The 25557-nt window shown below is 34.3% G+C and overlaps 1 protein-coding gene and 1 pseudogene across 3 annotated transcripts in view; both read right to left on the bottom strand.

Annotated features, from left to right (window-relative positions):
- The window catches only part of GLRA3 (glycine receptor alpha 3), a 131175-nt gene that overhangs the window by 94606 nt on the left and 11012 nt on the right, over positions 1-25557 (bottom strand). For 2 of the 3 annotated variants that reach the window (XM_006906307.1, XM_015600699.1), the window contains exons 2-3: positions 12689-12816; positions 2284-2351 (exon numbers count right to left, since the gene is read on the bottom strand). In XM_006906307.1, coding sequence (XP_006906369.2) covers positions 2284-2351; positions 12689-12816 — 196 coding nt within the window. Of the gene's footprint in view, positions 1-2283; positions 2352-12688; positions 12817-25557 lie in introns of those variants that run through there. The other variant, XM_015600700.1, reaches the window with a different exon arrangement.
- LOC112475094 lies at positions 24106-24221 on the bottom strand (annotated as a pseudogene).

Below are 25557 nucleotides of genomic sequence, written 5' to 3'. Positions count from 1 at the left end.
TTCTTTCTGATACCATTAAAATTTTTTACAGCTGTTGAATCAGATTAAATGAATAGAAATAATGTCACATGTTTAGCCATTTGGAAGACTTTAAAAAGAAAGATAGTGAGGTGGACATAGTTAACTATATAACAGTTTATTTTATAATACTTAACTCTGGGATGTTTGATTAATGTTCACTGATGCTGCTTGTGACTCTGAAAAGGAAAGTGATAGGTTGTAAAAATGATTTCAAAAGAAATACATTATGATGAAATTTTTAAGAATGAAAAGGATTTCTCTACTAGAGAAGGGAAATAAAACTGAGTGAGGGTCATTGTGAGAATATATTTGCAATATTCTGCAAGCTTTTTGTAATATTCTATAAAGGAAGTCTGTCCTAAGTTACAGGTTAAGAAATTTAGCTGGTATAGTCATCCCATAGATCGCGTGTTCTAACCATTTTGTCATTACAGCCATTTGGTGGTAGACATGAATTATGTCATAAAAAGCAAAGACCTGCAGGAACCTGACAGTCTTTCAGATTTTAATGAGAAAGAAATCCGGCCATGTCTTCTCTTGTTTTCAAGTCCCTTCCTCCACCCAACAAGGATAAGGAAGGCTGTAAAAATTTCCAGTTATTGCTGTTGAAAGTATTTTGTGGAAACAATTTTGCAAAAGAGAAAGTGTAAATATATTTCCAGGTTTTCAGGAGTGTACAGTGTATATAGTAGCAATTAAAATGAAAAGTTGCCAGGGCTAGAAATACAATTTGAGAAGTCTATGTAGAAAAAAGCCAGTAGAGATTCAGTAGAGATTCCTTTATCTTTAAATGTGATTTGGACTGGGTGCGTGCAAATACAGGATATAAATCAGAAACAGATATACAGCCAGAATCCAGAATATGTCAAAGTCTGAAGCAGGATTATAAGCACTTTAGGATCAGAATTGCATCAGAACTACACTGTGGTTAAACAAGCAAATTATATATTCTCTGTGTTTACACAAACACACACACACTCATGATGTTGTTATATACTGTAGTTAAGATAATTCTATATAATGGCCAAATATGTGAGGTCGGTTTTTCTCCACTGATGCCTTTATTGTTTGAATAGAATCACGAAGATGCTGCTAAATGACTAAATATTGCATGCGTGATGAAAAGAGCATTTTTTTTAAATGGTGCCTGAATAAAGTCTCTTCCTGTTAAGATAGATCCTCTACACTCAAGTACACACACACACACACATGCACACAATCTCTAAACACACACGCACCACATACACACACACACACACACACGCATGCACACAGATCTCTAAACACACACACACATGATAATGATAATTTGCATATTAGTTACTTTTCCTTAGAAATTCACTATCAAATTCTGAGATATATAAAGTGAGCATAATTCTCTATTTAATGGTTTTGGAAGCTAATAAATCTTGAAGTATTTTATATCCTATTTTAGCTAAAATCAACTTTGAAAATTATACTTGCAAATTATACTTGCTAAACTTGGGAATGAAGTGTAATTCTAGGTAATTTAAGAACTACTATATATAGTTTAAATTAAAAAATAAGTATCCTACCAGACAATTTTACAGATATTTAGTGGTTCATGTGTCTATATCTGCATTTTATTTTAGTAAAGTTCACAATAAAAGCTACAGGGGAAAGAAGAGATACAACACTGATCCTTAGACAAAGTTATAAAATTCAAAACAGAATAAATCTGGTCTGTAATGATAATTTGTTGGTTTTAATAATTATGTAAAATGTTCTCAATTACACAGTGATAAAGTCTCTGTTCAATGAGTCTAGTTAAATTAATGCATATACTACAATTACAAAATAATTATATTTGAGCATATGCTATATTCATTTGGAAAAGTAATCTGATGGAATACTTAACACAATATTATGAGTACATTTATTAGTATACAGAATAATTAAACATTAAGTTATTTACTCCTATGCTTTTGTCTGGTTATTTAAAAGCATCGAAAAGAATAAATCATTTATGTGGTAGAATTTTAGTTTTAATTGAAATTAACCCCTAAATTACTGAAATGTGAAGCGATCTTGTTTTTCATTTAAATTTATTCTGTAATATACCATGTCTAAATGAAATATTATTACCTGTAGTTGATTGCAATTTCTACCACTAATTTTATCTTTTAAATCCTCATTATATTAATTTTGGATTTAAATTAAATAATATTAGCAGAACATTTGCCATTAATGTAACTATAAATTGCATTGGTACGAAAGTTGTTACAAAGTAAACATGCCTACCATGGTTGTCTCAGCGATAGAGCCAAAGCTGTTTATGAATATGTTGCATGTGACATTAACTGGAGGGCCTGAAAAAGAGATTAAAACATAAGGGATATTTAGATACTTATCTAAAACATTTTCAAATAATTCCATGCTTATCGTCATTACCAGTTTTTTACAAAAGAATATTTTTAAAATATATGGACACACAGAGATGCTAAAAATTGAAGGTAGTCATTCTGTGAAATAATCTGGATTGCAAATCACAAATTCATGGTCTACTTTGAGCACTGATGCTCGTCAGTCGTTAACCACTTTTGGTCTCAGTTTTCATGGTCTAGGTTATCTCAAATGCCTCTGTAGATTTAGTATGCAGATTTAGTAAGTCCAACATTTGAGACTATTTAGGGAGTTTCTGTTCATGTTTCCCTCCATGTATGGGCCATATTTTCTTGTTTCTTTAGATGTCATAATTTTTTGTTGAAAATTGAATACTTTAGACAATCTAATGTAGCAACTCTGGAAAACGGACCTCCCACCTCCGACCCACAGTTTTTTGTTGTTGTTTATTGTTGAATGACTTAATTTACTTAGACTAATCCTGGAAAGTCTGTATTTCCCTAGAATATGCAGCCACCAAAGTCTCTTCTCAGTGAGTTACTAGTCAACGAACGATTGACGAGAGATTTCCTTAATGCCAATCCGTAAGTCTTCCACTCTTAGCCAAGGGACTTCGTGTTTGTTTGGGTGCACTCTTTTAATGCTCATGCCTTACTCTTCACTGCCACAAGAATATACCAGAACTTTTCACAGCTGCCTATGAGCATCTCATTCACAAGATCATGTTTTAAAATTTTTGTCATCTTATGTTTGTCTAACTGGTATCACAGCCTTAGGCCGCTTCAACATTAAAAAATTTCCTGTGATCATTTTCAATGGGATTTTCCACTGAAAGAGTTCCCTGTCGAATTCAAATAAGGACAAGCCCTCCGAGTGGGACTCTTAGGGAACAGCCAGGCAGATCAAACAGTAGCATAGCTCTGGGGATGGACTTTGTGAGAATCTCCAAACCTGGCCTGCACTCTGGTAGCTGCTAGGCTGCTGGATTTTACAGCTTCTGTGGTTGAGAGGCCGATGGTTTTCAAGTCTACTGGGAACCTGGGGAGTGGGACCATATTTATATGCCCTCTATCCTTAGAGAAGGTCATCGATTTTTCTTTAATAAATATCCTCATACTGTGCTGAGCTTTTGGTTAATTTTCAGGGTTCTAAACGATAATTTTGACAATTTTACCAGTGTTTTTGTTGCTATTTAGGAGGACTGAATTTACAGAGATCATCATTACACCATTCCAGAAGTTCCCCGTGTGTGCCTGATGGAACATTTATCATAAAACTAAGAATTTTTATTTTTATAAGACCCATTTATTCGTTTCTTTACTAAATATCTAAAACCTGTACATTCCAAATTGAAGAAGAAACCAAGAGATTATCATCCGGCAGGGCAGAAGTTAGTAGGAATCAGTAAATTGTTGACCGCTTATTACCATATTCTGTGCTCTTTGATTCGTAGATATCGCTTAATCCATATAACACAGAAGTGGCTAATGTCCACCATTTACATATTATGAAATTAAAACTCAGAGAGGACACTCAAAGTGCTAGTAAATAGCTTAGTCAGAATTTGAACCATTGATCTGATTCTAAGAATCATTCTTTTCCTACCATATCAAGTTGTTCCCTAATCTTCTTTAATTTGGAGTTAATCTCTAAATTAGTCAGATAAAGAAAGCCACATACAAAACCTGATATCCAAACCTAATTTATTGTTTGTTATTTTTCTACCAAAGGATGTCTTCTTTGTACCAATATTTAAAAAATAAAATAAAACAAAAACTACTTCATTAGTTAGAATAGTTCAAAATATCATTTAAGGTTTCAATTTACATTTACTTGATTATTGGTGCACAATTTTTATTGGTTTTTCTGCTCATTTTCTGATAGGCATTTATCTTGCTGGAATAGGTATAGGAAAAAACAAAATTGTTTAAAAATAAAGTCTAGGATGCATTGGCCTATGAATCCTATGCACATTGAAATCACCTGGGTAGTTTTAGAAGAGATTGATATCTGATTCTGATCTTCTAATTTAGTTGGCATGCCATGCAATGAAGGCATTCGGTATTTTTAAAAGCTCCCTAGGTGATTCAGATGGGCAGCAATGTTGGAAATCACTGACCTAGGGAATTTCGGACTAGGAAATATCTGTGGCCACTATACCACAGGGCTAAAAATGAACTGGAGTTTTCTTAGAGATGAAGTAATATAGACAGGGGAGTCAGGACTTGGAGTGTTAAAAATGCAAGGCTAGTAATTTTAATAAGAGAGTTGCCTATTATAAATTTGGTCAACAATGCGAATAAAACATAGTAGATGCTTTATGCTAAGAAAGAACCCAAAGTCAATTAAACATTGAGATGCTTAGAACATAAAATTCAAATAGCTATAGAAGCTTAATTATTTTAAATATGAAAAGCGAACATGTAAGAAGAAAACCACATAGAAGTCCTGAATCTGGGAGGTGCTATAATTATTTGATTACCTTTTTTTAATCTTTACTGGTTATTTCTATATATTTAGCAGCTTTTTAAATTTGTAAGGTGAAAGGAGTTTCTTACATATTACTATGTAAGAAAGAAGAAAGCACGGATATTTTACTTCATGATTATTTTATCCCATCATAAGAAAAGTATGAAGTCACAATTAAATATCAGAGTCTTTTTATTTAATATAAGTCTAAGATGATAAACTAAAATATATACGGAGGCCACCTGGAATCTTGAAAAGACAAAACCAATCTTTCATATTTTATAGGTTATTCTCTTTTTTCTAGAGAATGCTGAAACTCTGCTATTTTGTTTTGCTGGTAACAGGAATATGAATCGAGGGAATTTCATTTAGCTTGAGATAAATTCTATTGTACTTTATTGGCTCACATCCTTTGGAAGGAAAACACATGAGATTAGTGTTGAGTTAATTCACTTTCCAGTAAAATGCTGATGGAGGTACATCTATTTTGGGGAAAGGTGGCCCAGTATGAAGCTGCTACTAGGGGACTGCCTGCTAGCTAACTGTGATCTCTGGCTGAAATTGGGTAAAAAAGGCAGTGAGGGAACGATTTTTCTTATTTTAATTTAGCAAGGGGCAGGGTCTTTATTATTGTTATTTTGCAGGGACTTTATTTTTTCTATGGACATTGAATAAAAGGTGAAGCATTCTTTATATTTTTTTTGATCTTATATTTTAAATTTAATTATTATCTATAGAACTGTAGGTAATCATGGTGAAAAATAGAATGAAAGTAAAAATTCAGCATAGGCTTCAGGAGTCTAAAGTTAGTCATATCTGTTCTGGTGCATTTCAGTGTCTCTTTGTAGGCAGGTGCTGTGTGGCACAGAAAGGAGCCAGTTATCAAATCTTATGTTAAGAGAAGGACTCCTCTGATATATTGTTTTCTCCCTAAAATGTAGCACTGTCATCTCAAGTTGACCAGAAACTTGAATAGTAAGGTCAGTGAATAAAAAAGGAAAATAAAATGTTTCCACAGAAGAGCAATGGTCAAAGAAGTGACTAATTGAGGCTTTCACTAGTATTTGGGAACTTGATGCCTCACATTATATGACACAGATTCCAGCCCTTGCCTCTCCAATGTATTTCCAATCAGATGCAAAACAGAAAGTCAGCTTGGTTTCCAAATCTAAATTTCATATGGTGGTAAAATAAATCACAGTATTCTCAAGTCTAAGCTTTATTGTTTAATCCATCACTTATCAATGTGCTCCTAAGTGCTATTTGGTTCTCATTTGACTACTTATTTGCATATAGTCTCTTCTTTAGCAGAAATAAGGGTGAATAGACCCAACTTAATTCCAAATTTCAAAATTAGAGCTGACACTTACTTGAAAGGTTAGAGAGAGAGAGAGAGAGAGAGAGAGAGAGAGAGAGAGAGACAGAGAGACAGAGAGACAGAGACAAATAGACAGATAGATAGACAGACAGATGATAGATAGGTAGGTGGGTGGATGGATGGATGGATAGAGAGACGGATGGATGGAAGGACAGATGGATGGATGGATGGATGGATAGATAGTGATATATAGACATTTCACATATATAGAAATTATTTGATTTTTTAAAAATTGTAAAAACATATTAAAGTATGAAGCAATTTAGAAATAAAAGCCATTGTTTTTAAAGATGTCTTGGTCTAGATCATGGAATCTTTTCAATGTTGTACTAAAGTATTTGGAATTGACTTAATGAATATGAGGAAGCCATTACAGATTCTTGATCGTGGGAGTGTAGGAAATTGGCACAACACAGTGAATGGTTGAATGGATGACAAAAGCTTAGAAACAGAGAAAATAATTAGAAATTTATTGTAATAGTCCAGATGCGAAATAGAATAGCCCTGACCAAGGACAGTGACAGTGGAGAGAGATTACAACGAATGAAATGAATATAGTACTATCATGTTTTAAAAGCACTGTCTTCTGCACTTGAAGCTCTGGTCTGTGTCAGAGCAGGGCACCAATCTTGGAGTAGCCTTTCCATCCTAGATATCGATATTTATGTTCACAAATTTTGTAGGGAATGAAGCTCAGAGAAGATTGTAAATCTTCTATTGCCATTACAGAGAGCACCTGTTTCAGCAGTCCTTGGCCAATCTGCTACTTCTCCGTGCCAGTGCAAAAGCTGTTATATCCATCCACTACACTGCTATGTTTAGCAACAGAGCAAATAACTGCTATAGCATCCATATGGCAAATTGTGCTTTTAGATTGTTCATTACATTAGCCACTGTTGGCCTGAAAAGCAAATGACAGTAGTTGCAGATGTTTTTAGCAGCATGTTTTCTTTTAGAATTTTCTTAAGGAAACAGAACATGGCTTTTAAGTTCAAAGATGGATAAAGGCAAAGTGGCAAAGTACAATGCAGTATTGGCAATTATATTATTGCTCTTCACATTGGGGAAAATTGTTCATCAAGCAGTTCTAGATCAAACAAGCAGACAAACAAAAAATAACTCAAGTGTTTATGAAAATAACTACGTAATTTTTAACAAAATTTTTAACAAATTCTTAACAAAATTTTAAAGCCTCGTCTTTTTTAAGACAGAGGATGCAATTGAAAGACTAAATCTCAAAAAAAATTACGTTTTGTGGGTTTTTATTTTAAATAAAGATATATTTTAGGTAAAAAGTCATGTCACAAGGAGAGACATTATTTTTTAATTAACAAAAGCATATTTGATGACTTTAAATCCGAATTTTAAATTACTTGTTAGATACTTGACAAAGCTCTGAAAATTACGGCATAAAAATAGGATCCTGTTTATTCTTCCCCTTGTCCTTACCCCCTTATTTTCCCTTCCCTTCCCGAAATCTCAGTCTTAACACCATTTAGTTGGGCAGTGCGAGTTAGGCCTCCAGGCTGGGAATGGCTGTGAGAGCCTGGTAAACTAGGGTAAGATGAGAAGGACATCTGTGGAGAAGGTTATATGGCATGGGATGTCGGAGCCAGAGTGAGTGAGGAGGATGTTGCTGCAGAGGTGCAGCCTGTTTGGGGTATTAGAACCAGAGAAGGGTGAAGAGAGTGTCCATGGGGGTATCTTGGCATGGGAAGCCAGTCTGACCAGGACCCCAGGGCATTTGTGCAGGAGAGGAAGTGGCAGCAGAAGAGGGAGATGCATTACATAATGATTAAATATGGAACTATGTGAAGAATAATGGGAGCCATTTCTTACTGTCAGATGAGGAAGTCAAAATATGGAAACTCAGAAACTAGAATAAACCTATGGAACTGTAGATATCAAAGTGAACTCACAGTTTTCAATAGATAGAGAAGTAAATATATAGATAAAAAATTAATATGTATATATAAATATACACATATGTGTGTATGTATGTGTGTGTATGGTATGTGTTTATGCATTTTTGTATATGTATAAAGATATATCCTGGCAGGCACTAACTTAATCAATTAGTCAAAGTAAACATCAGCAGTTATGGTAAAAACTAACATGGTCCATCATTTGATAAGATGCAATCGGAACATAGCATCACTTCTGTGATATTTCTGTCAAGATACATTACCTAAACCAAATCATGAGAAAACATTAGATTAATGTAAATTGAGGTACATTCTGTTAAAGGAATAATGATATTTTTTTTAAATGCCTAGTTCATGACAGTCATAAAAAGAATGAGTTCTGGTTCAGATTGAAAGAGACAATGAGGAAAGACAAATAAAATACAAGATGAAATTCTTGTATCTATTGTTTAGATAATTAATAAAGCTAAGAAGCCATTACTCAGATAATTTGAATGGGGGTCTGCAAATTAGATAGTAGCAGTACATCCATGTTCATTTGCTTGTGTCAGTGGTCAGATGGTGGTTATTCAGGAGAATGTTCATATTTGTATCATACACTCAAGTATTGGGGCATCAAGTCAACAACTTACTTTCAAGTAGTTTAGAAAAAAACATAGTTAAGTCCTATACTTGCAAATCTGTTAGTTTGAAATTATTTTAAAATTAAAAAAAAAAATTACTACAGAAAGAATATAAAATAAAAATCAAATAAAACCTAAAAATATAGAAAACAGAATCTAAATCTGTGAACATTTTAAGTGGCCTAGTATTAAAGAGATTGTTCTTGTTAAAATGACCTTGTATTATGTAAAAATGCAAGTAGAAAATATACCTTTCTAAAAAAATAATTGTGAATTTTATTTGAGAACAACAGTGTCTGGATGGATAGGAATAGTTAAAAATGGATAAAGGAAATGCTAACATTTTTCCTGAAAAAAAAATATGAGCAGGAAATGAGTATTAGGCACATGTGCCATTCCGGGGATCGAATGTGTTATTACAGAAATGACTGCTTGAAAACTGGATCTGTGATGTGAGAGAAAGGGATTAATGCAGAGAACTATTACAGAAGAAAAGACAGAACACCACAAAGACACTGTGACGGCAAACAATGTCATTTCTAGATAAAGAGAGTGGCCATGGGAGATATAATGAAAAAGAAAACTTAACAAAAATGCACTCGATATCTGGGAGGAAAACAGAATTAGGTGATTTCTGAGTGTACTTCTGCTTGGATCCAAATTAGACTCAAAGACCAACTGAGGGCCCAAACGATGTCAAAGAGGAGAAATAAAATCTAAAGGAAGCTGGTAAAATCGTTTAGTGAAATAATATCTTGTTTTCTATAGACGTACTTTTATTTGCTATTCAATTAATTTTTATCTGTTAAACTAGCGTCTAGTTTCAGATGACTCCTGGAAACTTCTATTTCAAGAAGGCGATTGAACAGTTTTCTTTCTCTCTGAGAATATAAAAAGTAAATAAAACCAAATAAAAATGAGACTAAGCATATCACACCAAAGAGAATAGGAGGAAAATCATAATTAGTTTAATGATAGAATACAAAAGGCAGAAGAAAACAGAGCAAAGCCTAAAATAAATACAGGTTAAGACGTGGAGAGGTGAGCTAATCTGCTAAGAATGACCCAGGGAGGCAAAAAGCTTAGGGTCACCTATAGGGAAGGAGGTGGGGAGTTGGAAGGGGCCAGTGGGGTGAGACCACGGGTACCTGTCTCAGAAAGCTCCCTGCTTCTCAGCCATATCCCTGTAGAGCAGGGGCAGGCTGTGGTTTATCCCCGTAGAGTTTTTGAAGGAATGGAAATCACTTTTTTTTTTTTTTAGTTTTGCAAACATAGTGTATTAAGGTGATTGGAAATAATATGGTTCTCACAGTCAGTGATGACTTTTTAATTGTCTTCTTTTCCAGCTTTATTGAGATATAATTAACATACAACATGATGTGAGTTTAAGGTATGCAATGTGTTTATTTGACAAACTCACATGTTGCCATATGATCGGCACCGTAGCATTAGCTAACACCTCCATTGCGTCATATAATTACTATTTCTTTTTTTGTGGTGAGAACATTTAAACCACCATCTTAGCAACTTTCAAGTATATGATACAATATTGTTAACTATAGTCACCATGCTGTGCATTAGACCCCAAGAACTTTATTCATTTTCCGTTTCCAAAAAGTTAAAAAAAAAAAAAGCAGGAGAAATAACTTTTTTGATTACTGAAAACAAGGTTCCTAACAGTACTTCTAAGGTATCTCTGTTTTTACATCTGGCGGACCCCAGACCAAAGTCTGGTCAATACTCAGTTCTCACCTAAGTGTTCTGGCCAGGACACTGATGTTTCTGTCAGATTTTCTTTTTCCAGAGAGAAATAGCAGAAAACTACCTCTCTCCATAAACACACACACACACACACACACACACACACACACACACACACACACACACACACACACACACGGACTAAACCTCTATCAGCACCCGGGAAAATCAGATTAATCCTTTCTGAACTACAGAGTGTTTCTCTCATCTATAAGAAAACTGGCGACTTAAAGAAAATGAACAAGATGAAGAAACCTAATTGTTCCTGCAGGAAGAAAAGAGAAATCACTGGGCAGAAAAGGAAAAAAGAAGTGGAAAGCAAGAACGGAGGACGTAAGTCGGTGGTCTACTTAGCACAAAGAAATCTCTCGCCTTCTTTGTAAAAGGCCCAGAGAGCAATCAGGTTTCCTCAGAAGTAACTAATTTTACTTTCGGAGTGTTTGCCTCAAAGAAGTGGAGCTGTGCAGAAGGACTGCCCAGGCAAGGAACTGCCGCTTTTCATCACTAATATTTAGACAATTTAAGGTTTGCCAAGTTCAGATACATGATTTTTACCATTGTCGTAAATAAATCAAACAGCTAAACCTACAGAATAGCACCTGCCTTGCAGCCTGTGACACAACCCCTAGGAGTTCACACTCGAGGAAAATGGTTCAGGATAAAGAGGACTATGAAGAGACCAAAGCATGAAACAATTAAATGGTCCTAAACATTCCAAAAGTATACAGACGACACCATATAACATCAAAGAGTGATTCAGATGACAAATCTGAATTATTATTCTTAAATCTGTAGAGAAAGAACAAGAGCAAAGGGTATGAGTGGGGTGTGTTAGCCTCAGATGATAGAAGACACTGGGTTGGTTTTTTTTTAAGAGAAAGAAAATTGTTTTGAGGAATAATACAATGCCAGCATAAGAGATAATTGTATTAAAGACAAACGTCCATAAGAGGCTACTACTTTCCCTCAAGTTGTAAAAGATGCTTGTAATGCTGAAATTTCTCATTTTCATTTGTATATGCCACCCCTTAAACTGTACTATTTTCTCGCAGCTTGCATTCAGTGTTTTCCTCCTGTGCAGTTGAAAATACTTATGTTCAAAATCCTTAAAAACAAATCGAGAAATACAATCCACAATTTAAATGTTAAACTCGTTTTTAAATTGAAGGAATTTATAATTTCTACTCATAAATTATCAGTGAATTTTACTCCTTTATTTTTCTCCTGCTACCCATTCTCAGTATTTACCTCTCTGAGTAATTTTTATGCCATTGCTAAGTAATTCTTTTTTTTAATCTCATAAAAACAAATTCAGGGAATAAAAGGATTATTGTAAAATACATTGGTTTTCTTTTCATCTTTAGAAATAAAAATAGCTTAGCTGAATGCCATGGGAAAGATGTGTATTCTTATAACTTAGATTATTTTTTATTAAATAGGATAATATTCAAGAGATAGTAAATAAGTAAGAGCATGGAAGAAGTTTTCTAATCTTTTGCCGTAGATTAAATTATAGGACATATTGTAGTTCTGGATAATCCACATATACCTTGTGTAAATGTGTTCTTTATCACTGTACTAAACAGAAAAAAGAGTGCCCAAACTGACAATTACATTCTTTCCTACAAATTTAGGTAAAACATTTGGTAGGTGGAATAATTTCTTAAACATTATCAGTGGCTGTGGATTATCCAGACCCTTCCCCAGGATGTAAATTCAACAACTATTTAATTCTCCACAATATAGAGTCCTGATGTGGGGAGATTTAAAATAGGGGAAGGTTTATTGATGGCTGTATAGAAATTTCCATTCCAGTTAGTGAGAATATTCCATTCCAGTAAGTAAGAATGTATGTATTAAAGTTATATATAATATATAATTTCCTAAAATGAATTGTCATGATAGTACATATTATAAATAATTAGAGAAGGAAAATAAAACAGTATTGATCCAAAGAAGACAAATTAGGATAGCTATTAACATAGGAACAAATTTCTTCTTTTAAAAATATTTTGTCTTAATACATAGTACTCTGAAGGTTATTGGAAATAACCATAAGAATTTTTGGTGGAATCAATTTTAAAATGTACCTTGTTTAATCATATTCAAAACACATTTCTATATATAGTAGTAAGCAGAAGAAATACCTTTAAAATTAGGTCTGATTCTTGCATCATACCCCGATGTCCTCCCCATTAATTTATCCAGAAAGTCAGAAGGTGACATTGGAGCACTTCGAGATCTTGCACTATCTGTTTCCTTTGTTGCAACCAAACTACAAATGAGAAAAAAAATATAGATTTTACCAAAAAAGCCTCCTAACAATTGTTGCCTACAAATATAAAATTACTATGTTAAGCAAAAAAGACCTTGAAAACAAAAAGAAAATCTTTACATACTATACAGTGAATGTGATCTTAATGACAGATAGGTATTTATAGATTTACAGTCAGTATTTATAAGGTTTTCTAAGTTTTCAGCCCAAACTTCATTTCTCATTGCAATTTTTAGCTAAAAGTATCCTTAATGATTCAGGCATAAGAAAATATGAAAGTTCAGCTGTGAAATACAATTCTTATGCTTTTATTGAAGGAAAAACGTCACCTTTAGTTTCTGTGAATTTTTAAAACAGTAATAAAACTGTCTGATCGATTAATCAATCACATTCTTTCCTTCTTAGAGTGTCTCCTATATTAGTAACAGACCCAGTTAAGTTCATTCTGCTTTCACTTTGCCATTCCTCTACAGTACTTCCTGTTCAGATCTTAAATTTGTGCATCAAGATTGAAAAGTTACTATAAAAGTGGTCTGTGCACCTGGATATTATACGATGGGAAACTGTGTTCGTGAAAGGTAAAGCGTTACTGTATTTTTTCATTCATACGTTTTCCTTTTCATGCATCTGTGCATCCTGGAAACTCATAAGTGTAACTGGCACTCAGTTTATCTAAGTTGGTTCACAGAAGGCATAGGCCTGCGTGCAAATATCAAAGCTTCACTTAGGGAAATAAAGCAGACATTCTGAGCACACATGTGTTTAAAACTGATATATTCAAACTGATGTTACTTCCTGCAGATTGTCAATCATCACATCCTCTCAGTTCTGTCACTCAACTCAGAACATTGCCAAACCCTGAACCTTTGTGGTCACCACCTACCTGCTCTCAGCAGTATCAAGTTATTAAATTCTTCCTGCTAGCTTTTCTAATAAGTGGTAAAAATGGAGCTTAGAGCTATCACCATTAAATTGTTGACAACACATATATATATATTCAGTGATTTTGTAGGCACAATTTTAAAATTCAGTATCAGTGATAATGTGAGAATGAGATTTCTGAAAGCATTGTATCACAACTAACAGCACTTATTAACTATTCTAGAGGTTCGATCTAGTTCTGGACATTCTAAGTCACTTACCTTCCCAATGATTCCTACTCTGTCTTTTTTGCTTTCTCCCTAAACAGAAGCTTCTCCTCTTCCTGTTCTGTTGGTTCCATATTGCTTTCTGACACTTTATCTCTGTGTTACTTGTCAGCTGAACTCTCTGCCCATTGTGATCTCTGGAAAGTTTTTTTAATGTCATCATCATCATCATCATCATCATGATGAAAAGAAAACACCCATTACCTTTTCAATAACTAAAATTTTCCTCTACCATACATTTTAAATAACTTGATCAAACTACTTCATGTATTACTGCAAGTCTCTGGTTAATTGCCAGGATTCTGAAAAAGCTGGTGTATTTTTTGAGTTTTCTTACTGCCCTTATGGAGGAGAGAATTAATGGAGATCTGTACTCCACTTGTTTTGCTGACATGCCACACTGACGGTATCTTCCTAGACTTCATTTTTTTTTTTTTAATTATATCTGTACTTTAAAGAACCACACTTCAGCTTTGTCTTGGGCTGCTGCTCCTCCTCCTACTCTTCCTCCTCCTCCTCCTACTCTTCCTCCTCCTCCTTCTCTTCTCTCTCTCTCTCTCCTTTTTTACCTTCCCTCCTTCCCTCTCTCTCTCTCTCTCAGAACCTGATATTGGGGGATTTAAAGCCTCTGAGAGAGAGAATGAGAAAGAGAGAGTGTTAAATTATCAACATGGCAAGTGTTACTAGAGCATTTTCAAAATTTGGCACAATAATAGCACAATAAAGAAAAAAATGTTGAAGGACAGAAATGAAATTAAAATTTTTACTGCATGCCTACAATTTTAGCAAAGTAAAAGTAATTTGATTTCTTTAGGCAGATAAATGCTAAATTTTAATGATAATAATTGTTTGCATTCATACAATACTTACCTTCTAAAAAATCTGTCTTTTCCTATACTTTTTATTAACCTACTTTTAAAGTAAATTTTTTTCAAATGTTACAGACGAACATTAATCTTAACATGGAATAAGAACATTAAAAAATAACATCTTTTTATCTCGTAGCAAGTAATCATTTATCTATTGTTATAGGTTATTATAAAAGTTTGAATAAGGTATTGAATATTTTCCAGTAATGGAGATAAAGATGTCCTCTGTATATACCTTTTCTTTAGTTATTGCCCCATACGCAAGCAGTGGTAGGGACTGGTATGCTAATGGCATGTGATGCTTGCACTTTCTGTAGTATGTCATCATGTTAGTTAAGAACCCCTGGAATTCTGGACACCTATAGGAAGATAACAGGGTTAGACAATCAACATATAAGAAGATATTCTGTGGTTGATGTAATATGATTTATCAGTGGTTATTTCTGCACTTGACTTTTTAACATTATGAAGATGAATAGAGTAGCAACTGTGTGCTGTGTTCTACCTGCTTCTTCTGCGTATAGCAAAGATCTGAATGGAAACAAGAAGATTCACCACAATCTCTCCAGATCATTAGTGAGCCTCTGCCACCAAGCATACAAACACATACTTGCATTGTCCCAAATATTTCAAATCATATCACCAAGCACTATTTACTCTCAGTACTTGAAATTATGTAAATAATTAAATGATAAACACAAGATTACTATTGTTTTAATAAGAGGAAATAATTCTTGATCTTTTTTAAGGTTAATAATTTATTGTTAACGTTTGTAATCTTCATTTCTTTTGACATATTCAAAAAACATCAATTGGGCTACTCCAATAATCAAGCCCTCCTGAAATTGGATCTGCCATTGGTACTTAAAAAATTTTTTTTTTAATTTTTCAATTACAGTTGACATCCAAAATTAGTTTCAAGTGTATATCATGTGGTTAGACATTTATATAATTTATGAAGTGATTCCCCCTGATATGTCTAGTACCTACCTAACACCACACCTAGTTATTATAATAATATTGACTATATTCCCTACGCTGTACTTTACATCCCATGACTATTTTGTAACTGCCAATTTGTACTTCTTAATCCCTTCACCTTTTTCACCCAGCCCCCTAAACCCCCTCTCATGTGGCAGCCATCAGTTTGTTCTCTGTATCTGTGAGTTTGACATTGAGACTTTTAAAATTCCATTTGAAATATGTTCTTATTGCTAAAAATATTTGTCTCCAAATATATTATGCAAAGATCATGACACTTGACTTACAAGCAATGGGAATATATAAAAATTCATTTTATGAGTGGAAGCTCCTTCATTTATTTATTTAACAACCATTATTAATATCTTCCAAACAGTCTGACATCATGCCTGGAATAGTTTAAAAGGGAAGGGAATTTTATATATTTATATAACTTATATATATAATGTTCAGAATATTTAACCTTCTTAAAGTTTACATAAAGGTTAAATAACCTTTTTAAAGGTTATTATAAACCTTTTTAATGACAACCTACTATTGAAATGGTTTCTACTAAAAATATAAATTTTTATCATTTATGCAATTAGTAATTAAAATAAGATTAAGGAAGGAAAACACAACACCTCTTATTACTACCATAGTCTAGGATGGAAGATATTATATCACCAGTAAATAATCTTAGGTGAGCCATTTCCACAAAATCTATTAAAATTACATAGTCTCTAAAATAACTGTTATTTTTACAATTAAATATAGTATTATTTTAATACTGAAACAAAAATAATTTACTATAAGTTTAAACATGAAATTATTTATAGTTCTTTTGACATGGTGCTTAAAATTAATAAAATCACTAATATAATTTAATTATTGAGTTGAGAAGAATACATGAAATACATATTGGACTGGGATGGAGTAAGGATAAGGTAAAAGAGGACAAATTATTTTAAAAATACAATACCCAAGCTTTTATAAGTTTTTACAAACTGAAAGAAGTTTGTTAAAAATAAAATCATGGTGCATTTTCATTATATAAAAGTATCCTTTCTCATGCCAAATGTATTTTAAGTATCTGTTAAATGTTGAAACGGTGAATTTTGAGTTCTCGTATAATTTATTAGGCATAAAGCACTGAACTAAAGTATATAGAACACAGTTTGAATCTTCAAAGTGTTCAAGGGTCAGTAGATTACTTTGTCTGGGCCCATCTGGGATCTACAGAGAAACTGTGGGGAGTATCAGGGAGCAGGAGCTAGGAAGGGAAACTACAGTGAAAAGAATGATTGGCTGGCTCCCTCCTTCCTACCACTGTGAACAAAATCTTCACGCATTATAATGGAGATTCACCACCAAGCTCTGCAGAATGATGCCTATTAAAAAATAAGAAAATTTTGAGCAGAGAACTATTCCAATTTTCTTCGCTAGTTATGTTTCCTGCAGTGACACATGAGCCATCCAATAGCTTCTCGACAACTGATTTTATTTCTAAAGATTCACAACTTTGACTCAAACGGAATTATCAGCAAAATGACATCGAGTAATTGGCTAAAAAGCAGTTCTACATAGTCTATCTCTTCCTTTCCTGAAAGGAGTGGAGGTTGTGCGTATGGAAAGACTATCGCCTACACCTTTTGCTCTGGTATATTTATCCTAGGACTTTCTTCCTATTACACCATGATCTGAGATTTGCACCATGGGAACATGCGTAGACCGTCTTCAGAGAACCATAGTTATTTAAGAGAGTTCAGAATAATACACACATATTATAACTCTGCATGACCATTCTGGAATCTTACTCTAGTTTTTAAATAGTCAACTTTATCTGTACATATATATTCGAACACAGTTTTTTTTAAATCATTATAACTCAGGGTAGGAGGAGGCAGTGGGAAGAAATCTCAGATTAATTTAGAATAAATGTTGGAAAAGGCAAGCCTTATTTTTTTTTTTTTTGTTCTAAACCTCCTACTTTCAAAAACGCTGTCATATTTATAGCAAGTTCCTGAGGTTAGCAAGTTACTCATGATCAGTGCTTTTGAAAGCAGCTTTGAATTTTTTAAAAGTCTTTTATTTATGAAAATCTCAAAATCCGTGTTAATGTGCCTGCCTCCCACACTTGGCTCTTCTCTTCTGTGCTGTACCATGTACTGAATTTACTATTAACTTTTCTTGGAAACTGTGTGTGGGCTTAAACACATTGCCATCAATGAACATTTCTTTTTTAATTTAAGTATTTTATATATTCTTATTTCAAGACATGCTACTTGAAAGTTTAGACTTCAATTTCTAAGAGGCTAGCAGAAACCTATTTTCTTAAACATTGAAATCAAACATCAAAATTTATCAAAAAGCCCCTTCTCTACCTCTTCCAGCATCTCTCTTCCTCTTCAATGAGACAAAAATGTACAATATATCCACTTTCGAAGGATAGAAATAACCACTAAATATAGATGCTGTTAAGGTGAGTTTAATATAATTGTCAGTACTATATACCTCTGCTAAATGCACCTTAAAATTGAGAGAAAATGTGAAAGTTGTAGGTAGGAAACATAATGTGGGTTTGAGACAAGTCTTGGCACGTGGGCCACAGACTTCCATGCATCTCTTTTCACGAGTTGATCTGCACACAAGGAAGGGTAACCTGGAAAGAATAAGTCAGTGCCCAGAGCCCTTAGGCAGAGAAGATCTGTGGTATGATGGAGAAAGACCATGTACTCTGCAGCTGCACAAACCAGTCCTTCAGGGTTACAATTCCTTGTGGAAAAAAAAAATTTATAGTTATTATTTGGAAATTGTTGAGTTGTAGGAAAACAAGCAATTGATGTTTCTAGCCCTAGTTTGAAAACTAAAACATAGATTGCAAAAGATGAGCATTCTTCCATTTCTTTATAGCTTTAGTCTCAATGAGAGAACTAAAGAGGAACTGGGATGTCTGGCAACAGATGAAGTTTTGAGCATTTCACCTGTAAGCACACTGCCTTAGAGAAGGAACCATTGTTTGCCATGAAGACACAATGCAGTGAAGCAGGCTTTACGTTGATTATGTGATATTGTTTTAAAAGGAGAGCAAAGCGGAAGACTATAAAAGGACTATTCTAGACTATCTCTGGAAACTCAGAGAAATAACTAAAATTTAACTAAAAATCTTTAGGGTACTAGGATCTTGATTCTTGCCACTGCGGGCGACGTGTCAGTGAAATATGATTATCATCTTATAAAGTGATCTCATTTCTACCTGCAGTTTGATGGGATGTAGTGTAAACCCTGACATTGTTTTTTTCTTTTTGCAATGCAAGTGCCTGACTTAAGCTTTTATTGCTGTGGCATCCATTACAAACAGGCATCCACTTCAAAGACTATCTTGAATAAACACATTGCCAACCACAGGACTAGATAAAGAGGCTCTTTTGTTGTAGAGATCTAGCTTGATTTCAGTAATTGACCATTTGAGCTACTTATTTGTTTTCTTGTCCTGCACTTTAAATTCCCGCTCTTCTGTTTTAAGCCTGCCAAACCCCAGGCCCCTATCCTCATCCCCAATAAGCGCAGAATCCCAGACCCCTGTATGCGAGCGCGATCTCTCTCTCTCTCTCTCTCTCTCTCTCTCTCTCCCCCCCTCTCTCTCTTCTCTCTCTCTCTCTCTCTCTCTCTCTCTCTCTCTCTCTCTCTCTCTCTGCCTCTCCCTCTCCCTCTCCCTCTCCCTCTCCTTCTCCTTCTCCCCTTCTCCCCCTCTCCCTCCCTCTCTACCTGTGGCCCCAGGAGTGCTATGTAATTTCCAGGTCTCAAAAGTAATAAACCTGTATCTTTTCAAAGTCTCCTAATGGTTATTGCTGAAGAGCTTCTTGCAATTACACTAAAAACCAAAAGGGTTGGTCCACTTGTAACATTAGTTTAGGAAGAGGAGATATCTGTGGGAAGCTCCCCAGGGCCCTGGTGAATGACTCCCAGGCATTTTTAGCCAATAGCATTACTATGAATAGACTGAGACCTGAACAAAACAGGAGGCCTGGGCTAGTTTATTTACCTAACGATAAAAGTAATAGTTGCTTCTTGATCTCTCAGACACAGGATTCATATACATGATACAATTTAATTCTCCAAACGACCTCACTAAGTAGATATTATTACTTATATATTATAGATGAAGAGTCTAAAATATAGGGAATGTTTTTACCAGACCACTCAGATATTAAATGTATAAGCCAATATTTTAAATAAAATTAAACTATCCACCGAAAACAACTAGACAAAGTTTAAAAACTCTATCCACTGGAGAACTAAAAACAATGAAAAAATCACATGGCCAGGAACTAAGAGAAAAAAAAAAACAAAAAACCTCACAATAGTGAGCCAACTATTTAGAGCTACATCTCTCTTAGGAGTGGTGATAAACTTCATAGTGGCTGAATGGTTAACAATCTGAGTACAAGTTTTGAAAGCTTTATGGATTTAGGGGGACAAAAATTATAATCCAGGACACACCAAATGGGTGAACTCCTCTGATTTGGTTTGAGATCTCAGATAATTACAACTTTTGAGTAAGAATGAACCAGAATTATAGAAGTCTTAGTTGCAGGCTAAGCATAGCTTGGACTCATCTCAATTTTTGAAACTGGAATAATCACAGATTGCTAGCAATCTAGTGCTTTAATAAAAACACACATAAATCAAACTCCTGCTCTTCCCCATACAAACTTGTTCCTTCTTCATCCTTTTCAAACTTGGTTAACAGCCACGCCACCTTTTCATTTCTCAGGATGAAAACCTTTGATAACCCTTGGCTCCTCTCTTTATTTCATGTATCACATCCGTTCCGTTGGCCCTACCACATCTCATCATATCCTCTTCAACATCCATGGTGTGGTGCAAACTGCCGCTAGCCATTACCTTTGCCTTGGATGCTCACTGGTCCCCTAGTCATCTAATTAACTTTTTCTTTATGATCTTTTGAGCATCATTTCCTCAGGCAGCCTTAGCTAGAATATTTCTCAAGTTTGAGTCTCTCACTGGTTGCACTTGTTATATTTGCCATTGTTATTTTTAATAGGATTATTCAATCAATGCCTATCTCCTACCTTGTGGGATCTGCTACTGAAGCAAAAATCATGACTGTTCCATTTAGTTTAATAGCCCCAAAAGTAACCCGGAGCATCCAGAGTAACTAACTGAAAAAAATCTTTGAAATGAATTAACTAAATATAATGATGGAGAGGTCAAACGTCAGAATATGATCCTCCAAATCTAGCAATAATTATCTTATGAACACTAGAGGGCCCAGCCTTTCTCTCTTGTCCTTCTACCCAAGTTAAGAGCGATGCTATTGAATAATCAAGGAAGATCACAGAGCAGGTATTTGTTTAGAAAGCATCTAGAAATAAGGAAAAGTCAAGATATAAAAATCCAAGAGTGTAACTTAAATCATCAGTTAGTTATATGTCTGAAAATCATCATTTAATGGTGGAACTGGAGAGTTGTTCATTGGAATGTCACGGGTGCTTTTTTAACGAGGCCTGATGTTGCACGGGTGTTTACATTCAGTGCTTACATAAATTAGTGCTTGTTAGAGGTGTCTATGTTCGGTGCTTGCTAGTTGTCAGTGATAAATCATATATCGTTTGTGTGTGAAGTGTTAATTAATATAAGGTTCCAGGTAGAGAATGGGGTAGGGAAGGAGGACTCCATTCCATAGTAAAACTAGGTGACAAAGGATTAGATAGTGTAGTCACATGAGGTTTCTTAACTCTAACCTTTACATAATCTTGTTTGTTTTATCTATAAAATTTATTTCTATCATAAAATCATTCATTTTTACTAAACAGTTTCAAAATGTTGTGCTTGAAAATCATGGTAATTTTTCTAACTTCTATGAAAACTGTCTACTCTCATGGATAATATTTTACTTCTTTATAGTTTGGGGATCAGCTTATTTCCACTGAAAGAACAAAAAGGCCATCACATAGCTAATTAACTCACTGATTTGTAGCTTCTTAATGACATTTTCTTTAAAGAAAACTAATTAAGTGTTTCAGATACATTGGAAATCATTTATACTAGACTTCATAGTTCCTAATTTGCATTGAATGCACAAGTTAATTAAATGGAAGTCATCATGGTACAATGGTTAAGGCTCCAGATGGACAGCCAGGAAGCTTGCGTTTTGTTCCAGTTTTGTCATTAACTAGTTGTTTTGCCTTGGGCAAGCCAGATATTCTTTACCAGTGTAAAAATGGAAATATAAAGTGTCACACATTTGTCACAGATAAATTTAGTAAACCAAATAACAGTCTATACATAGGTTTTGAAAAATGCCAAGTTCTTAAGCCAGTGCTTGGATTTTGCATTTGATACTATGACTCTTTTGTTCAGGCATATTTTTTAAGTAAGATAAAGAGAAATTCACTCAAACTAATTTATATAGAAGGGTCCTAGATGGTTACAGTAGTATCTCACAGAACCTAAGTGTAGAAATTATAGGCAACCATAAAGAAAGACTAAGCACCATAGAAGAAAATAATCCGATTGACCTATCCAAGTTCATGGATTAAACTTATGGTTGAAACCACTTTAGCAAGAGAGGTTGAAGTGTGCAGTTATAGGGGCCTTAACTGACACACTTATTCACTCTTTTTCCTTAAATAACTTCTATCAGGAGATTCAGTCTTTCAGAACTCAATTATCAAATAATATTTAAAGCAATTTGGGGTTTATATCGTCCTCTATTTAATAGTTTTGTTTGTTTTCATATTCTAATAAGATTTTAAATAATTCAAAATAAGTCTATCAATTTGTCTAACACTCATTACACATTTCTAGGAGTGGCTACTGAAACAGTAGTCCAGAATTTCAGACAGGAAAAGACTGAATGGACAAATACAAGAGAAAATATCTTAGAACCTGTGGTATCCTGGGAAGTACAAGAGGCTAAAAGAATATTAGTCTCTGGAATAGAAACAAAGAGTGTCAAGATAACAAATGAGGCTGGAGAGAGCTATTATAGGTACCAGACCATGCAGTGCATTATAGATCATATTATAGACTTTTGTCTTTACAGCCCCATTTGGAAACAAGTGGTCAAGGTAAGAGCCGAGGATAGTTTAAGTAATTTTAAAAGCGATGGGGTTGGAGAAGAGTAGAATTCTGAGAAAAAGATAACTAATAAAATCCACAAAATTTACTGATGGTTGGTACTGAATGTGAACAAGATGAATGTCTCAAGCGTGACTGTGATGATTTTAAAAATAGTTACTCAAATTTTTCGACACTCTTCCCTTCAAAGAGTGGAGCCCAATTTTTCTTCTCTTGAATGCCGGCTCTATAAAGTGACTTGATTATGGTATGTGAATTCTGTAGTTAAGTCATAAAACACATTGCTGCTTCTACCTAGCTCTCTTTTGGATCACTTGCTTTTCTCCCAGACAGTCAAGTAGGTACATGGGAGAAACTGAGGTCTCCTACCAATAAGATTCACCAACTTGCAGTCAGTCGACTGAGCCAACTTAAAACCAGATTCTCCACCCCGGTTAAGTCTTCATATGATTACAGCTGTGACCGATATCTTGATAGTAGCCTCATAAAGACCTTGAGCTAGAACGCCTACTTAAACTGTTCCTGAAATTCCAACCCACAGAAACTTTGAGGCTAATAAATATTTATTATTGTTTCAAGCCACTGAATTTCAGGAAAATGTGTTATGCAGCAATAGATAAGTAATATTTTGACCCGTAGCTTTCTGACTTGAGCGACTGTATGTACTATTTACTGATACAGGACAGAGTGAAAAGAGAAACCAGGTTTGAGAGTTACAAGAATAAGTTCAATTTTGGACCTGTTGTATTACAGGAGATTTCGAAACATCTAAGAGAAACTTATCTACTATAATAAGTTATCGGTACTGAGAAACCAAAATTTGCAATATTTTACTAGATGGTTTATTTAAACATTTTAATAAACATGCTGGCCCCTCAGGGCCATCACACTTGCCATGCCTTCTACGTAGAAGTCTCTAGTGAACCACACTTATTGCTCCCTCGCTACCTTCAAGCCCTCACTCATATGACGCCTTCTCAAAAGGTCTGAGTCACTTAACTAAAAATGTCTCCCTTGTTACATTTTCTCTCTTCTCTTTCTCTTCTCACATTTTCTCCTTTCTCTTTTCTTTATAAAACTTACTTTTTAAAATACTACTTATTTATTTTAATGTTTTCCCCTGCTAGAAGATAACTTTATAAGAGCATAGAATTTTGCTTGTTTACTGCTATATCCCCAAGATCTGGAATTTTTTTTTTTATGTATGCCTACAGCACCTGGTCTTCCTAGGTGGTCTCCCATCCAAGTACTAACCAGGCCCAACCCTGCTTAGCTTCTGAGATCAGACATCCGGCTTGTTCAGGGTGGCATGGCCGTAGACCATGGACTGTGGCTCCACTGGGGCGTGAACCCAGGACCTTCTGCATGTAAAGCAGACGTGCTAACCGCTACCCAATGGAACCACATCCAATACCTGGAATATTGATTAGCAAATAGGAGACATTAAGTAAGTATTTTTGGAATAAATGAATAAATAGTACTTGAAATATGTTACCAGAGCAATAAATAATATATTTTTTAAACCAAGGAAATCCTTGTAATAATAAAATAGCTTGATATGGAACTTAATAAACTTTCAATAAATCATTTATTTTTCTTCTTATTTTCATAGAAGTTAGGTCTTCAGGAGAGTCCTTCAAGTAAGGATATGTTTCCCCAATGATGCTATCTGACAGAGTCAGAGGTAATAAAAGCACCCTTTATTTGATTTAGAATATCACTGTCTCCTTGGAAAGCAGAGCACATAGAGTCTTTGTCTGATGCTACTTTACATTTCCTCTCAGAGAAAAAGCATCTTCCTTGAAAAGATCGGGTGAAAGCTGTAGCAAAGACTCCCCTGAAGTTTATATTTTATTTATTTATTTATTTTTGGGAAAAGTAACAGTTATCAAAAGTACATTTTAGAAGGAAACCGGCAGAGCTAAAGAAGGCTGGAAACTTGTGGAATTCAGGATGTGAAGAGATGAGACAGTACACCCCAAGGGGAGGGGCAGGTTTCCAGTCAGGAATGCTGTAACCCTGAAGTTTATGTTTTATGTTCTTATTCCACGTAATACATTTTTATTTAATTAAATTTATTGGGGTAACACTTTAATGAACTTCTCTCCCCTTGAAAGAAAACAACTTAGAATGGGCTAGCAGTATAATACCTCTAATTCAAACATTTTTTTATTTTTAAAAAATTCTATATTTCTTTATGTGCACATGTATTTATATAAATATATGGAATATGATCCAGAAAGAAACATGTCAAATGATTTCAGTCATTATCTCTAAGGAGAGGAATAATACAGCAGTGGCGACCAAAAGGAAGTTTTGATTTATCTGAAATATTTGGATTTTTATACTGAAAACATAATCATTTATTACCTAAGAAATTAGAAATAAGTAAAATTCACATAGTTTGAAATTGATTTTAATAAAGTGCCTATAGTGATTAAATTCGAAATCATATATATAGATTTGTGGTTGTTAAACATCAGTTATCACAGCAGCTGCACACATGGCTTTTCAAAACATGCTAGTTACAGTCTAAATTCATATAGCAACATTCAATGGGAAATGTGTTGTCAATATCACCTTTTTTTGGTCAAATTAGTGAAATAGTACTTGATTTCTTAAAATGACTCACCAACTATAAAATGTTTCTCATAAAT

This window comes from Pteropus alecto, unplaced genomic scaffold (genome assembly GCF_000325575.1).
Source record: "Pteropus alecto unplaced genomic scaffold, ASM32557v1 scaffold50, whole genome shotgun sequence".
Classification (NCBI taxonomy): Eukaryota; Metazoa; Chordata; class Mammalia; order Chiroptera; family Pteropodidae; genus Pteropus; species Pteropus alecto.
Note: the sequence above shows the minus strand (reverse complement) of the source record. Positions and strands in the feature narration are given on the sequence as shown.